General features: G+C 44.0%; 1 protein-coding gene across 1 annotated transcript; it reads right to left on the bottom strand.

The window, feature by feature from the left end:
• Window positions 1-214: 214 nt before the first annotated feature.
• LOC119896594 (E3 ubiquitin-protein ligase TRIM39-like) lies at window positions 215-16,911 on the bottom strand. The gene is made up of 13 exons (XM_038710082.1): window positions 16,896-16,911; window positions 8,890-9,016; window positions 5,925-6,356; window positions 5,296-5,400; window positions 5,091-5,186; window positions 4,772-5,005; window positions 3,994-4,186; window positions 3,449-3,556; window positions 3,246-3,272; window positions 3,094-3,120; window positions 2,515-2,690; window positions 2,261-2,416; window positions 215-1,337 (listed from the first exon to the last, which is right to left on the bottom strand). Exons 2-13 carry the CDS (start codon window positions 9,007-9,009, stop codon window positions 1,131-1,133), a joined length of 1,881 nt encoding a protein of 626 aa, XP_038566010.1. The 5' UTR covers window positions 9,010-9,016; window positions 16,896-16,911; the 3' UTR covers window positions 215-1,130.
• Window positions 16,912-17,273: the final 362 nt, after the last annotated feature.

Genomic DNA, 17,273 nt, shown 5'->3' with positions numbered 1-17,273 from the left:
TATTTCAGGATGTGGTGCATCCCTGGGAACAATCACTTTAGATAAACTGTTTTCAAAATATGACTTTCCAAAGAGAAAGTGACACCAAAACCACTACATTAGGTTCATGGGTTTAATACTTTAAGGCCTGATTATACTCACTTCTCCTCCAGTAACATTTCAGTGAGGTATTAGTACTTCTACTGCAGTAAAAGGCTCTAACAGGAGTCAGATATATGTGAAATTTGTCTTTATTTAACAGCTTCAAACATTCAAATCAAACATTACTCATGTACATTAAAACAGGTCATACTGGCGACACGAAAGCCTCACGATTGGCTGAAAGGTGAGGGGGCGGTGACAATGCCACAGTCATTAAAGATGACATTAAATAAAAAAACAGACATTTTAAGATTTAAGATCATATTGAGAAGTTTGTGTCGATATGAACATGAAGTTTTTATTTATTCATTAGTACATAATTTATGTTCAGAAATGTCACTAATATATATATTTTCCACACTGTTCCCAGTAGATAAGTGAACTTGTTCCCTCTAGAAAATATTAGTGGATTTCCTGCCTTCATTACCCAGAAAACCAAACTGCAGGCTTCAAAACATCATTTTCATCAGAACCATGATGTAATGTTCTGCTGATGCATCACGTTTTTACTGCCGGGCTCCAACAAGACACGTTTCTCATTAGGATTACAACACGGTGTGAGAACATGGAAAGGATCTTGTAGAACATGAAAAAGATCTTATAAAATGAAAAATATCTTGGTAGAACGTGAAACGTGGGATCTTGGTAGAACGTGAAACGTGGGATCTTGGTAGAACGTGAAAAAAGTATTTTGTTAGTATTCTGTGGAACATAAAAAAATCTTTTAATATGAAAAGTATCTTGTTAGAACGAGAAACTAAGGAGATGTGTTGTTGTCGTTGCAGCAGCGACGCACTGCCGGACGTTCCCACTTCTGTTAAATGAAAAAACCCAAATCGGTTCAGTCTGTGGTGAGATCAAGTTTCTGAGTTTGACGTCTCCAACATGGCCGCCAACAGCCAGTAACGTCTCACCCACATTAGTCCCTGCTCGGTTCTGCTGCCTCTTCTCAGGTTCCGTCGCTGCGCCTCCGTCCGGTCCCTGGTCCCTCAGTCCAGGTGGTTCTGTGTGGTCATGAGGACCAGGGGGACCTCTTTGTCTCCGGTGCCCAGCAGAGGGAACATCCTCTCGGTGAACTCGGAGGATCCGGTGAAGCTGTAGATCTCTGAGCCCGACTTGGCGTTATAGAAGGACACATGACCGTCGTCCATGTCCAGGAACACGCCCACCTGACGCAGCTTCGGCTGATGCTTCACCTGCAGGTCGACACAAACACGGTTTTATTTGTCCTCTTAGTTCTTCCATTTATAAACAACTAAAGCTGAGTTCCTCATGTTTTCGAAGCTGTTTGAGGTCGTCTGCATCAGTAATATTAAAAACAAGCTCAATGCATCTGTGAGCTATGGAAGCCCATTAACGCCAGGAAAAGAAACTAAACGAAAAGTTATGGAAGATAAAAGTGATGAAGATAAAAAGTCATTGTTTTCTAACTCAAAATTATGTAGTAGTAGTCGTCATCTGGTTAGAAGTAAGAAGAGAAGTGACATTTGGACAAATGGAGGACCACACAGAGGACAAACTAGTGGTAGCGGTTGCTGGATATGAACAGAAAACAGGCACATTAGAGCTCTGCTCGAGAGTTCGGTTTTCATGAATATAAACTGCACAAATAGCTGGTAGCATACAGTTCATGGTCTGTGTTAAGCTAACGTTAGCTCGCTGTCATCGTAACATTTAGCTAGTTACATAGTAGGCCTCACATCACCTGTCAGGTTTTCAGGCTGTCGGATAAACTGTAGGCCTGAACCCACAATACCACACAGACGTTAAAACAAACAACCTACATAACAAATGCTCAGCGGCTCGGCAGGACCAGCGGACTCCCTGTAGTTAGTCGTGGTTTTTGTGATGCTAGGTCAACTGATGACGGCAGATTGTCAAACTGCGACTTGTCTGTCCTGAACCCCTGATGATTTGGTGGTCGCCTAACTGGAGGCGTTTTGTGACCTGCAAAGTATCCTCTGTCTGATCGACCCTCAGAAGTTTTTACTTTTTGAATCATTGAGTATTTCTTTTGTGTTTTTTCCTGACACTACTGGGCTTCCACACTGCCTCTACAGTTCACTGCTGTACAGGATTTTAAAGGCTGATGAGACATCTATGAAATGTGTGTCAGTACCTTGGCAAGAGGTGGCGTGGTGAGCGCTCTAAGCTGGCTGCCGCTCCACCAGATGGCGTAGTATCCAACAGAAGGACTCATGTCGAACAGACCTTTCCTCTGAGCTGACTCGCTGACCACGCCCAGCTTCCAGTCCTTGTTCTCCCCAACAAACACCTGCCACAGGTGCACAAAACAAACAGTTTGATTTCACACTGGATCCTGGATCAGAATCATCAGTGTGCCCTGGATCATCTGTGAGTCTTGGGTCTGACCTCCCAGTAGTGGCGTCCAGTACTGAACCCCTCTTTGGCGATGACACAGGACCAGACGTCAAAGCGATGCTGACTGTTCCGGTAGAACTGCAGCTTCTCTCCTCTCTTCACCTGCTTCCTGTCCTCAGACAGGATCAGGAAGGGGTACGCCGTCACCGGGTTCAGGGTCACGTCCTCTGGAAACAACAAGGACGCCACAAAGGGAACAATGAATGCTAACGTTAGCATGCTCAACTCAAACAACATACTTTTAACGTTGTGTTTAGCATGTTGATGGGCTAACGTTTTGTATGTGATGTTTGCTTGTTAGCATGTTAGCTAGTAAATAAACAGGATAATAACAACCATTTTGAAAAACTGACTTTTTAAAATTCTGCTGGACTTTCTCAGCTTTCATCATCTCATTGTGTTTGCTTGTTGGCTTGCAAAGTTAGCATTTTAGCATTCTATGCAATAAAGGTTGGACTGTCATTTGAATACTAGCATAGCATGCTAACATAACAACTCGGTGAAAACAAAACTGAGAAAAGTTTAAAGAGAATAATCTGTAATAATAAAAAGTTTAAATATTACACTCACCCATGTAGACTCGGACCTTTTTGTATCCTGAAACAAAACATAAGTTAATTTACTGCTGCTGCAGAAAAACATCATGAAGAAACTGATTCATTAGCATCAAGATATCATGTAAATATACATCTATATAATTAATTTATTTAACTGACACCCACCTGAGACTGATTTGATTTTCTTTAGATCTGAAGGGAGACAGGAAACCACAGTCAGTCTTTCACAATAAAAGCCCTCACTGTCTCGTCTCATATCAAAATAAAACTGAGCAGTCGGCTGGTCCAGAGTCAGATATCTCAGCATCCCTGCTCCCCAGAGGAAACCCCGATCTCATGTAACAGCTGATGGTGGATCAGTCACTTACTCTTCTTCAAACTGGCGTTGCTTCCTCTGAAATTGCCGTTGCTTCCGCTCAAGTTGTTGCTGCTTCCTCTCAGACTGAGCATGCTCTCTGCGAACATCAGCTCAGGGACTGAAACACAGAAACCAGCCGAGGTCAGTACGACATGACAAACGCACACGGGCATAGCACTTGTGCAGAGGGAAGCAACTCACTAATCACTGTGCAAAGGGTGGGAGTCGTCACTTAACTAATAACTATTTCTCTAATTTAAAGATACGTGGCCAAACTATGATGTCAAGGAAAAGGACAGATGCACGATAAAACACGGTCGTTATGGTTCCGTCAATATGAAAGTATGACAGGGTGTGTAGACACGAACGGCCGCCCAGGTATACGGACATGATGGCCGCCTGAGTGGATGAAGTCGAGGCTGAGGTTTCAGCAGGTTTATACATGCTGGTGACGCTTGCTGGTCAGCTCGCTCTGATTGGCTGCTAAAGGTTCTGATCGACCTTCAGATTATGAATTTTAACCCCTCTGAGAGTAGCATATCTGCTGTGACTCACCAGAGCCTCTGGACTTTGCGTAGCGTTGCGGAGTGGAGTTGACCTCCCCCATCCTGATGTCGTCCATCTTGTCTTTCACCTCGGACAGAGAGCTCTTCACCTCCCCCAGCTGGAAGTGCAGGGAGAAGTGCTCCTCGTCCTCGTCCTCCTCCTGCCAATCCTCAACTAGAGGAGCTGTGGCCTCATCGTAAGTCTGTGGAGAGGAGAGAGGGGTGAGGAGGCTAAAGCCAACAGGTCGTGATGTCATGCTAACAGAGGCTAAAGCCAACAGGTCGTAATGTTCATGCTAACAGAGGCTAAAGCCAACAGGTCGTAATGTTCATGCTAACAGAGGCTAAAGCCAACAGGTCGTAATGTTCATGCTAACAGAGGCTAAAGCCAACAGGTCGTGATGTCATGCTAACAGAGGCTAAAGCCAACAGGTCGTGATGTTCATGCTAACAGAGGCTAAAGCCAACAGGTCGTAATGTTCATGCTAACAGAGGCTAAAGCCAACAGGTCGTAATGTTCATGCTAACAGAGGCTAAAGCCAACAGGTCGTGATGTTCATGCTAACAGAGGCTAAAGCTAACAGGTCGTGATGTCATGCTAACAGAGGCTAAAGCTAACAGGTCATAATGTTCATGCTAACAGAGGCTAAAGCTAACAGGTCATAATGTTCATGCTAACAGAGGCTAAAGCTAACAGGTCATAATGTTCATGCTAACAGAGGCTAAAGCTAACAGGTCATAATGTTCATGCTAACAGAGGCTAAAGCCAACAAACGTCCAGCTCTCACCTGCAGGAAGCTGATGTGGTCCTGACTGATGGCCTGGACCTCCAGCGTGGCCCTCCTGTCGATCAGCTGACTAAGCTCCGCCTCCAGACGGTTTACCAGCCCCTCCCCCTTTGACATCACAGCGTCCAGCTGGCTCTCGATCCCGCCCACCACCTGAGTCCGGATCCTGTCCAACGAGCCGGCCACCTCGTCCAGGAGGTGCTCCACCTCGCCTCGCTCTCTGTCTGCGTAGTTCTGAAAACAAAAATGACTGTTATTGAATCTGTGGGATTGATTACGAACAGACGCTCGAGTTTAAGTAATGTAGAAGATGTCTGACCTTGACTCCCTCCAGTTTCCTCTTCAGCTGAGTCACATGAATCTCCTTCTCTTTGATCCGGTTCAGGATCTCCTGCTCCGTCCTCGCTACCAGTTTCTGAACACACAGGCGAGCACAGGACTCACTTTCATCGGCTGACGATCTCATATGGAGGAAGAAACACTAACAGCTGGTAATAGTAAGACCACATGGCCCTCCTCTCTACCTGTTTGTTGAGTCTCTCGGTCTGGACGGAGACGGTCCGGTGTGTCCGATGTTCCTCCATGACGCAGATGGCACAGATGCAGCGCTGACATTCCCGACAGTACACCTGGACAGTAAACACATCGGCAGGTCAGACAGGTAGATCAGTACAGTAAATGTTTAGAGTAGTCAACATGTTAAAGGTCTAAGAACATCACAGGCTGCAGAGCCTTAAACCTGCGTCCTCTCCAGCAGCCAGCAGGGGGCGACTCCAGCGGCTGCAGAAAGAAACTGTTTCTACTTGTCAGCTGATTTATTCCCTCAGTAAACACTTTCCTGATGAGTTTCTGGTCTCAGTCGCTAGTTTCAAGTCTTCTTCAACACAGCATGATGTTCATTTAGTAAATTATGGTCCCGTTTAGAGGAACAGAGACCAGGAAGCAGGGGAGGCTTTAGGGCGGAGCTACTTCTTCTTGTATAGAAGCAGTTTTTAAAGTCAGATATAGAGACCACATTGTTCTTTCTCTGTAAATAGTTGTAATATTTTTCCTCTATTATTTTATTAGTCTTATAAACCTGCATCTGTTTATTCCAATTTTTGAAGGATTTGATCCTGATCAAACGTCACAATCAGTGTTTATTTCCCCTCACCTCCAGCAGGCGGCGGTGCGCCGCGCAGGTGCGGCCCCTGAGGGCCTCCTGGGGGTCCAACAGTGGGTGTTTGGCGTAGAAGGGCGTGGTCTGATGCGGCTTGACATGCTCATTGCAGTACGAGGCGGTGCAGGTGACACAGGAGCTGACAGCAGGCCGTTTGACTCCTGTACAGATGTCACACCACACCACCTCCTCAGCTGGAGCCGTCAGGAACGGGTTGGTGTTTGTCATCGTGGCCACGCCGCCAGCCGGCGTCCTGTTCTTGACCGGCATCGATAAGCCAGCGGCGCCATAGCGAGCTTCTTTGTATTTATCTGCGATGAGAGCGAAGACTTTGTTGACGCTGAGCTGAGGGCGCTCATCAAACGGGCGTTTGCAGAGGGGACAGGTGCAGACCGGACTGGACGCCCAGTAACCTCCGATACACCCCTGCAAACAAAACAGGAGAAGAAGAAGAAGGTTAACGATGATCCCTGATTCCTCTCTAGGAAACAAACACACAGAAGGTTTCAGTGTCTCGCTGTGAAGCGTCTGAAGGGCAAAGACGAGATATGATCCTGTTCAGGTACGAAATAAACAGGTGTGACCTTGCAGCAGGAAGTGCTCGATCACACCTTCAGATGTCTTGAACCAGGTCCGTACATCTGCGTTCAGTCTGTCTCTGAGCCTTCGGGACAAATCCTCATGGATCGGCGTGTGACCTCGCAGCAGGTAACTCAACACCGTCTCACCCCTTCGTTTTTTAACGCCCTGTGTACCTTTACAGTCGTTTCTTGCACATGTAGGGCTCCGCGGTCGAGTCAGCAATGATGGATAGGCAATCTCTGGTGAGACTTTCAAAATAAAAGTACTTGCTATCGTTGTTAAAGCTCATGTTTTGGGTTAAAAACGTTACTTGCCGAACTTCCATAACCTTAAAAAACAGTCGGCCTCCGGACTGAAAGTCCAGTTTCTGGCCCTACATCCACCCCAGGGCCTTAAATATCCTACACATACAGTGGGGGGGGAAAAGTATTTGACCCCTTGCTGATTTTGCAGGTTTGCCCACTTACAAAGAATGCAACAATCTACAATTTTAATCATATGTACATTCTAACAGTGAAAGACAGAATCCCAAAGAAAATTCCAGAAAATCACATCATATGAATTTATAAAAATTGATAACCATCTGATGAGGAAAAACAAGTATATGACCCCCTACCAAACAGCAAGTATTCTGGCTCCTACAAGCCAGTTAGTCTTTCTTTAAGACACAGCCCCAATCCCAACCAATTATCTACATCAAATACACCTGCCTCACCTCGTTACCTGTATAAAAGACACCTGTCAACACCCAAACAACCAGCATCCAACATCACCACCATGGGCAAGACCAAAGAGCTTTCTACGGACATCAGGGACAAGATTGTTGATCTGCACAAGGCTGGGATGGGCTACAAGAGAATCGGAAAGCAACTTGGAGAGAAAAGATCAACTGTCGGTGCAGTTATCAGGAAATGGAAGAAGCACCACACCACCGCCAACCTCCCTCGGTCTGGGCCTCCACACAAGATCTCGCCTCGTGGGGTGTCCCTGATCATGCGAACGGTGAGGAATCATCCCAAAACCACAAGGGGGGAACTGATGAATCAACTGAAGGCAGCTGGGACCACAGTTACAAAAGAAATGGTTGGTAACACACTACGCCGTCATGGATTGAAATCCTGCAGCGCATGCAAGGTCCCCCTGCTCAAGAAGAAACATGTACAGGCCCGCATGAAGTTCGCCATTCACCACCTGGACGACTCAGAAGAGGCCTGGAAGAAGGTGATGTGGTCAGATGAGACCAAAATAGAACTTTTTGGCCTCAACTCAACTCGTCGTGTTTGGAGGGCAAAGAACACCGAGTACAACCCAAAGAACACCATCCCCACCGTCAAGCATGGTGGTGGCAACATCATGCTTTGGGGGTGCTTTTCAGCCAAGGGGACGGGACAACTCCATCGTATTGAGGGGAGGATGGACGGGGCCATGTATCGTGGAATTCTGGACCAACATCTCCTTCCCTCAGTGAGAGAGCTGAAGATGGGTCGAGGATGGGTGTTTCAGCACGACAACAACCCTAAGCACACCGCCAAAGCAACAAAAGAGTGGCTGAAGAAGAAGCACATCAAGGTTCTGGAGTGGCCTAGCCAGTCTCCAGACCTGAATCCAATTGAAAATCTTTGGAGGGAGCTTAAAATTTCGAGTTGCCAGGCGACAACCTCGGAACCTGAATGATTTGGAGGCTGTCTGCAGGGAGGAGTGGGCCAACATCCCTGCCGAAATGTGCACAAACCTTTTGACATCTGTGCTGGCCAATAATGGCTTTTCTACAAAATATTAACATGCTGTTTGTCCAGGGGGTCATATACTTGTTTTTCCTCATCAGATGGTTATCAATTTTTATAAATTCATATGATGTGATTTTCTGGAATTTTCTTTGGGATTCTGTCTTTCACTGTTAGAATGTACATATGATTAAAATTGTAGATTGTTGCATTCTTTGTAAGTGGGCAAACCTGCAAAATCAGCAAGGGGTCAAATACTTATTTCCCCCACTGTACAGGGTTTCCCCGCCAGTGTTTTACAAGCGGACACCAACAGGTCTTGACCGTGCGTCCATGTGTGGCGAGGTGGGAGTTTGAACGTGGTGGCTGAGGAAACAGGTAGATGCCACCTCAGCAGGTTGCCTACATCATCTGCCGAATGCAGCGTCCAGCTCTAAAGGTCCTCTTCAGACACTTTGCTGTGCTCGTTGATTGAAGGTGTTTTTTTTTTAAATCACCACATATTTTTGCTGAACCTCAAAGAATGAAAGTGTAATCATATGCTGATGACACCCCTCATCAGACCCCACACAGTCTGCTCGGAGGTGCATTCGGTTCTCGGCGGGCTGCAGGACTCTGCGTAACACCGGGCCTCAGGTGTGTTTGACTGTTACCTGGCAGAAGTTGTGTCCACAGGGGGTGGAGACGGGTTCGTCGAACAGATCCAGGCAGATGGAGCAGGTGAGCTCCTGCTCCGAGAACAGATCTTGGGCCGCTGCCTCCGCCATGATCATACTGCTGCTGGAGGAGGAGGGAGGAGAGGGAGGCGAGTTAGCTTGCTGCTCTGCTAACTGTTAGCACGCTGCTCTGCTAACTGTTAGCTCGCTGCTCTGCTAACTGTTAGCACGCTGCTCTGCTAACTGTTAGCACGCTGCTCTGCTAACTGTTAGCTCGCTGCTCTGCTAACTGTTAGCTCGCTGCTCTGCTAACTGTTAGCTCGCTGCTCTGCTAACTGTTAGCTCGCTGCTCTGCTAACTGTTAGCTCGCTGCTCTGCTAACTGTTAGCTCGCTGCTCTGCTAACTGTTAGCTCGCTGCTGTTTAAAGCTGCAAATGTAAAAGGTCAGATTTCCGAGCATCAGTGGGGCAAAGTGAGTATTTTATTTTGAGGTACTTTATACATCACCACATGTCAGAGAGAAATATTTATATATTACTGCATTTACTTTAGTTTCTCTGCAGATTCTGAATATTAACACAAAGTTTAATCAATAAAGAAAATATTAAGTTTCATTGGAGACGAGCAGAACTCAAAGTGATTAAAATGAGCTCCAGCTGCAGTAAAGTGATGAACACATGAATAATATGCAGCAGTAATAATAATCAATATTTGAAACAGGCTGTTCTGCATGATGAGTACTTTTACAGGTTTATTTTGCTGCTTACACTTTTGTATTTTTACTTCAGTAAAGTTGTGAATGCAGGACTTTTACTGGTAAAAGTATTTCCACGCTGTGGTACTACTACAGTAAGAGATCTCTGTGCGGCGCTGAAACTCAGTAACGTGACTTCAGCTGCAGAGGAGAGACGTTAATAACATCTCAACATCTTCTTTAACGTTTCAGCCCGAGTCGGACGAACGAACCAAACTGACAGGAAGTTAAACTGGACTTCAAAGTCTTTGATCCTCCTCAAGACACCAGGTCACTTCAGGATCGCAGAGATTACAGTGCCCAGACATTTAACCCCCTCCTCTCTCAGAAAGTCTCTGATCATCTACAGTTTCTCCAGAGTTTGGATCCCCACACCTGCTCACATTGTCAGACTCCTGATTTACCCGTCAGCTATCATTTAAAACCTAAAGACAGCATTCAGCCGGAGAACGAACACGTTGAACACAATGTCAGATCACAGCCACGTCCTCTCTGAGAGCTTCAATAGAAAGTTTCATTCAGTGTCAACACGCTTCCACTTTTTCTGTCCTTGGATTCAACTGCAGGTGAGTTTTGTGTAAATGTTTCCCAACAGACGCGGGAAAAAAGTGAATTTAGTTCAGACCGTCCAAACCGAGACCAAGTCAAGTCAAGACTTTTAGGGACTGAGACCAAGACCAGTTCCCCACATTACCCAACACAGAATAAAATGTGGAACGAGATCACAGGTGCTTCTCAAATAGATCTGAAAGATCCACATTCCCATTAAAACACCCACATACAAACACTAAGAGCTGAAATCCACCTAAGCATCTTTATTCAACACTCCAACACTGGAGGGGGGGGACAGTCGTTACGGTAACGCCACATTTTTAATTTTAATCCAATCAAAGTTAGGATGTTAACAAATAAATCAGACAGTGCAAAAGCAGCTTATTGACATTCAAATAAGGTAAGGGCTTGAAATAAAATCCTGAGTCCTCAGTGACCGAGACAAGACCATCAAGACGTGGTCTTAAGACTACCACAGACCCTAAAGTCTCTTAAAAAGACAACCTTGTGTCCCCGTTAACCTCATCAGCTGTGAGCAGTTAGCGTGGATGTACAGTCCGCTCTCACTGAAGGAAACTACAACACATGCAGCGTCTCTGGTTTCTGGACGGACAAACTGAAGGTGTTTCAGGTGATCTGAGCAGCACTAAGGAGTTAAAAGTAGCTTCACACATCCTGCGTCTTCATGCGTTTGTGTTCTCTGTTTGACTAAATGCAGGTTTTCACAGGATCATTTCACAAAGTTTCACCAGGTAAGTTTTCACTGCAAAGACAAAAGAAGTCTGTTGTGAAGCCAGAAAGGAAAATCAGTTTCAGTGACATGTTTTCATTATTTTACATGTTGGTTATAGAATCAATCAGGTCAAACCGCATTCCTCCTGACACGGCTGAACTCTGACACATCGGCCGAGTCACGCAGCTCAGACAGACAGAAAATAAAGACATGTGTATAGAGACAGACGAGGAGTGTTTGGGAAAGTGCTTCTCTACCTGTCATCAGGTCCCTCTCTGTGTTTCTGATCCCTGATCAGGCTGATAAACACCTGTTCTGAACAGGTGTGAAGGGGAACAGGAGGAGGGGGCGGGGCCACCACACCTGCACGAGAGGTGCGTTCAGGGCAGCAAAGTTCAGACACATTAAATTAAAACACCATGTGAGCAGCAGGAAGATGCTTTAATGCTCTCTTGGATATTTATGTGAATAATAAAACGTGTTTTATCTACAGGTGATGATTACGGCTCACCTGAACTCCACTTACTAGAATGAGGGATGCAACTAAACACTGTAAAAATTATCTAGCTGGTTCAACTTAAGAACTTAAGTTCAACTGCTGCCTTAAAAATGTGAGTAAACTCAGCTTTAAGAAAAGCTTTGTTTCAACTCATGATGTTTAATTAATGATCATTTATTGTCTGAACTTAATCCTGTGAGTTAAAACAACTATATTACATTGTCCATTCAAGGAAACTTGCTTTCTCTTGTCAAACAAACCAATTCTACACCATTTCAACTCACATTTTTAAGTTCAGATAAATAAATATTAGACATTTCAAGTTAACTGAACTTGAAGATTTGTTTCAACTCATAAGTTCATAAAGTGGATATGACTACAGTGTTCTAGTTGTCTCAATGTTAGTTAGATGAACAAGTTTGAGTTATTATAACTGTCTCAAGTTAAAGCAACTTAACCAAATACTATGAATAATAATAATAAATATTTCACGTTTCATGCTCTACTTCTTTAACATGCATCAGTTTGTGTATATCTGAAAATGTGCAATGAGGTTATCAGAGCCAGTTTTAGATAAATAAGGAATTATTATGACAGAAATATGAATAATCAGCTGAGCTGTGAAGATGTCAGTTAATAAACTTAACTATATATACTGTTAATTAAATAATTATAGTTGCGTAATTTATTTTGCAAGCAAACAAATAAAATACTGATTAAAAAGAAAATCAGAAGCACACCTGAGCAGGCTGCAGCCAGGTTAATCTGCTGTTTATCCACAGCAGCGTTACAGGAAGTGACTTGAACACGTGAATGTATTAATATTTATAATCCTTTATATTTTGTACTTTAACACTTTACTGGTGCAGCTGCTGAAGGTGGAGCCACTTTAATCACTTTACATACATGTTCTTATATTAACGTTAACGTAATCGTCAGAATTTATTTGCTTATTACATTTTGGCTCATCAGTCTGAATTAAAAAGTACAACATCAGCCTCTGAACTGTACCGCAGTGGTGTTACCTCAAAACTGTCCTCCAATCAATCGATTAATGGATGAAATATTCAGCCGATTGATCCATAATGAAAATGATTATTAGCTGCAGTTTGACACAAAATCAGATGATTTAATCCTGTGAATTTAAACAAGAAGGACGAGTATAAACACAGATGTGATCAGCTGATAAAAGCTACGTGCTAACCGATGCTAAGTCACGGTGACAGCAGATATTCAGGTGTGAGGCCCCGCCCCAGGTGGTGAGTGAGCGTTCAGACCGAGCCTGCATGGAGGGTTCCAGGTCACGACCCTGCAACATCCCGTCCCACAGGAGAGATGGAGCCGGGTTGTTTAGACTAGTGCGGGGCCCGTTCACAGGCGCCGTTCACAGGCGCCGTTCACACAGGACGTCACAGGATGTCGCAGGATGTCGCAGGATGTCGCAGGATGTCGCAGGATGTCGCAGGATGTCGCAGGATGTCGCAGGACGATGCAGGATGTCGCAGGACGATGCAGGATGATGCAGGATGTCGCAGGACGTCGCAGGACGATGCAGGATGTCGCAGGACGTCGCAGGATGTCGCAGGACGTCGCAGGACGATGCAGGATGTCGCAGGACGATGCAGGATGTCGCAGGACGTCGCAGGACGATGCAGGATGTCGCAGGACGATGCAGGACGTCGCAGGACGATGCAGGATGTCGCAGGACGATGCAGGACGTCGCAGGACGATGCAGGATGTCGCAGGACGATGCAGGACGTCGCAGGACGATGCAGGACGTCGCAGGACGATGCAGGACGTCGCAGGATGTCGCAGGACGATCGCAGGACGTTGCAGACATGCAGATACCCGAGTTACGGTGTTTCTGCCATTGCTCTTGGTCATTACACTGCATCTTTTGCTGTGTGGTCCATTCAAACCCAGGCTTCGTTCAGTAACTCTGCTGTCTCTGTGCAGTCATCTCACCTACTAGGAGCTGCTGAAGCTGACAGGAAGTCAGCAGGGCGGGGCCTCAGATCTCTGCTGACACACCTGAATATCTGCTGTCACCATGACTTTGCTTTGATTATCGCAGCTTTTATCAGCCGATCACTTCTGTGTTGATCTGGATGAAGTCGTTCTGCCAGTTTAAACCTCTGAATCATCCTGTTTAGTATCGGAGCTGCTGATTCTTTTCATTCTGGATCAATCTGCTGTTTATTTTCTCTGTGAATCGACTGATCGCTTGACAGTTTAACTCAACGTTCCTAACAAACATCACAGGTATTACAGATCTTCATGAGAGAAGATAAAACGTGATCAACAGAAAACTTTGCAGCACTTCTCCTCAGATGAGTGGACAGTTTATACAGAGCAGCGACAGAGAAGCTTTATCACAGGAGGAAATCTGCTAAATGTGTGTGTGAGGGAGACACAGTGAGTTCATATTTCAGCCTGTTTACTTTAAATTCTGTATATTTTACAATCAACGTTGGCCGACCATGTCAAAAGATTATAACAGTTGTGATTAAACATTTTAGGTTATGAAGATAAAGATATTGGAGCTTTAAAAACATCAACAATAAATAAGAAGTGAGCTGTAAACTAAAACTAAAAACTGGTATCAAACAGAGCAAAGGGTGGACATAAAAAGAGAAACGTTTGCGGGTGAATATAAACATTAACATTAAAACCTCACTTGGTTCTCAGCTTTAAATTGGTACGAAACAAAGTAGATGTACTCAAGTACTGTATTTATACTGTATTTCCATTTTATTACACCACGTGATACTTCTGCTCCACAACAGGTCACATATTGTGTATATAAATCAAAGGTCTAAAGTAATAAAAAAGTACAAATATTCAGTATTCTAGAAAAGTCCAGAAACTCAGTTTCCGTCCACAGCAGCGTTTTAGCTGCGTATCAGAGTTGATCTGCGTCTTTATTAAAGCGACTGAAAACGCACATCTAGTGGCCGTTCACGTCCACTGGGCATGTGCGTGTGTGCCGGTGTAAAACCAAAATCTGTGACCTATCAGATTCTGTGACTACACCCAAACCATAACCAAGAACTTTTGGTGCCTAAACCCGACCAAACTGCGCTTAACTTGCCATCTGGGTCACAGAATCTGACAGGTCACACATGTTGTTGTCACACCGGTGTAAACATGAAGCTGATGGTCTCTTACGTAGTTACAGAAGATTTGTCGAAAGAATAAAGAACTACTGATGAAGAACCAGATTTTATTTTGCATGGACCAATAACGAGCTGGGACTGTTACTGAGTGTAACACGGGAGTTAAAAGTGGCGATGGCGGCGGGTTATTTGCATGGTACAAAATATTTAAATAAAAATACCAAATCAAAAACTCTGTCAGCAGCATCGTGTTTCTGCATGACTTATGAGAGCCAATCAGAGAGCTGAGCGTGAGCGTCATCGTTTCTAAAGTCCTCCTTGTTTGCCCGTCTGCCCTAAAACGCTACCTGGAGTTTTAAAACGAAAAAAGGGGTCGGCTACGTTTTCAAACTTCTCCGTTTTAGGACTCTGTTTTGCAGCGGTGTGGGCGGGGCCTGAGAACAGATTCAAAATGCAAAACTTTCTTCTTCTCTCCTCTCACATTAATCACCTGACGACCCCTCCGACAGATCTGGTGACCCTCCAGAGGGTCGAAACTCTAAACTAGTCCATTAAAGGGAGTCTCACACCTGGCGCCCCCCTGTGGGGACACACCTGGTCATCTTTGTGGATTATTTTAAGTTTTAAAGTGCGTTCCCACCAAAAGCTAATCCAGCCGCTTGATTACATACAAATAAGCTTTTTACTTTAGTTTTTGGAATTACAACTTGGTTTATCTTCACTCGCAGTTGTCGGCAGCTTCACATCCGGTTCCACTGTTGTTGTTAGCGTCGGATGGCACCAGACTTCTGCTGGACTGCGACTTATATAAAAACGAGACATAGCTGGACATTACTTGGAGAAAAGAAAGCGAGGAGGTTGAACTACCTGGTGAGTTTAGAAAATATGTGTCTGTAACTTTATTCCAGCTGTCGTTGTACTTTAACAAGTTAGCATAGCGTAGCCCTGATCGATCCGAACTCCATTCAGCAAACAAACATTTTAGAAGTTGTCGTCCTGCTGACAGACCTGACAAAGCATCACTTCATATGTTTAACAAAACTGCATCATATTGTAGTTATTTCAGCATCAGTTTAATCTGTTTACTGCAATTAAATCACAGCCAAGGGTTTGCTTTGGGTTCATATAGCTGTAGTATTCGCGGGTTGTGTTTATTCGCTCAACACTCAAAATGTCCAGCAGTCAAACTTGCGCGAGTAAAGCGAGGTGAATATTAAATTCGCTTTCGGTGTGAACGCAGCTTTAGACTTGGTTTAAGTGTTGGTAAATATTTTAAAGTTTGGATAAAACGTTATAAACTCTGTAGGGCTGCAGCTAAAGATGGTGTTTATTATTATAAAATGTGTTTTTACAATAAATCAATTCAGAGTTTATAAATAACAGTGAAAATAGTGAAAACACTACTGTAGTTTCAGAGAGACATTGTGAGGACCTGACAGTCCACTCAGCTCCATTTGGGGATGAAAAACAGGTTCCCACAACTTTATGTGTGATTTTAGGGTAAAAACTGTGAATAATTTCATTTTTAGGTTTAATTAAAATACATTTTAAGATTTATTTTAGGGTTTAGATTTACGGGTTAAAACTAAGAATATATTTAGGTTCAGGTTAGAATAAGCTGCTAGGAAATATATTTTAGGGTTTAGATTTATGGGTTAAAACTAAGAATATATTTAGGTTCAGGTTAGAATAAGCTGCTAGGAAATATATTTTAGGGTTGAGATTTCGACCAACTACCTCTAAAGTTCACTGGTTAACATGTTGTATCGTGTTTATTTCATTTAAACACAGACAGAAATGTAAAAATGAATGTTGGTGGTTTTAAAGGGAGATGTGCGCTGGAACTATTTCTTTACAGAATCCATCCTCGCTGCAGGTCTGAACGCCAATTCATGGTTTCTGCGTGGCCTCGAGGGTCCAGCTGATCCATGAAGGTCTGAGCGGCGACAAACGAACCGACGGCTTCTGTTTCCTGCTCTCTACGTGTGAACTGTTTCTTCGCCATCCTTTAGCGTCGCACACACCCTGTTCTTCTTCTGACATTTTTATGCAATTCAGCCTAAAACAACAAACATCGTCCTGATGAACCACCTGACAGGCGTGGTGGTGCGAACGATCACTGTAGCAACTGCAGAAACTAAAACTCACAGTCAGTTTCATCACTTTCCTCAAATCAAAAAGAAAAGTTCTGCTAAATTAATAATCCCACCGGTTGGTTTTGGATTCAATTTTAAAATCTCCACAAATATTTAAAGTTTGCACATTTAAAATGAATCTCCAGTTTAAAGATCTGAGCAGGTGTTTGTGGATTAAAGTCTGTATTTCAGATTCACAGCAGCAGATTCTTACCTCTCTCCGAGGGAGTCGACGTGTTTCTGTCACAAATCTTGAAACTCAGGTTACTTTCAGCCTGTGATGTCATCAGTGGGCGGAGACTCAGGTGCAGAAAGCGGTCAGGTGAGTTTAGAAACTGTTTGTTTATGCTGGTTTACACTTTTACGTTATGTTTGTCTTTAAATTATCACCTTTGTTTTATTATATTCAGTATAATACATGTACATGTTTAGATTTTATTGTTATTTAACTGAAAGGAAAGATTTTGCATTTGCAGGTTTTGCATTTAATTTTGCACGTCTATTTTATTTTGTAAATTTTACATCACTTTGCCGGCGATATAATAATGGTGGTGCAGAAACATTTCAAATAAAAAATAGATCTGAATTTTAT

Source organism: Micropterus salmoides, unplaced genomic scaffold (assembly GCF_014851395.1).
Source record: "Micropterus salmoides isolate LMB-PRFRI ecotype aquatic unplaced genomic scaffold, ASM1485139v1 Ms_hic_scaffold_10, whole genome shotgun sequence".
In the NCBI taxonomy this organism is placed as follows: domain Eukaryota; kingdom Metazoa; phylum Chordata; class Actinopteri; order Centrarchiformes; family Centrarchidae; genus Micropterus; species Micropterus salmoides.
Note: the sequence above shows the minus strand (reverse complement) of the source record. Positions and strands in the feature narration are given on the sequence as shown.

What these genes read in the sequence shown, in the direction of transcription:
- LOC119896594 (XM_038710082.1), bottom strand. Translation starts at nt 9,009, where the DNA reads ATGATCATGGCGGAGGCAGCGGCCCAAGATCTGTTCTCGGAGCAGGAG. An exon ending in GAAAATCAAATCAGTCTCAG is followed by an intron (nt 3,121 to 3,245) that starts GTGGGTGTCAGT and finishes GTTTTGTTTCAG; the next exon opens with GATACAAAAAGGTCCGAGTC. An exon ending in AAAGGTCCGAGTCTACATGG is followed by an intron (nt 2,691 to 3,093) that starts GTGAGTGTAATA and finishes TGTTGTTTCCAG; the next exon opens with AGGACGTGACCCTGAACCCG.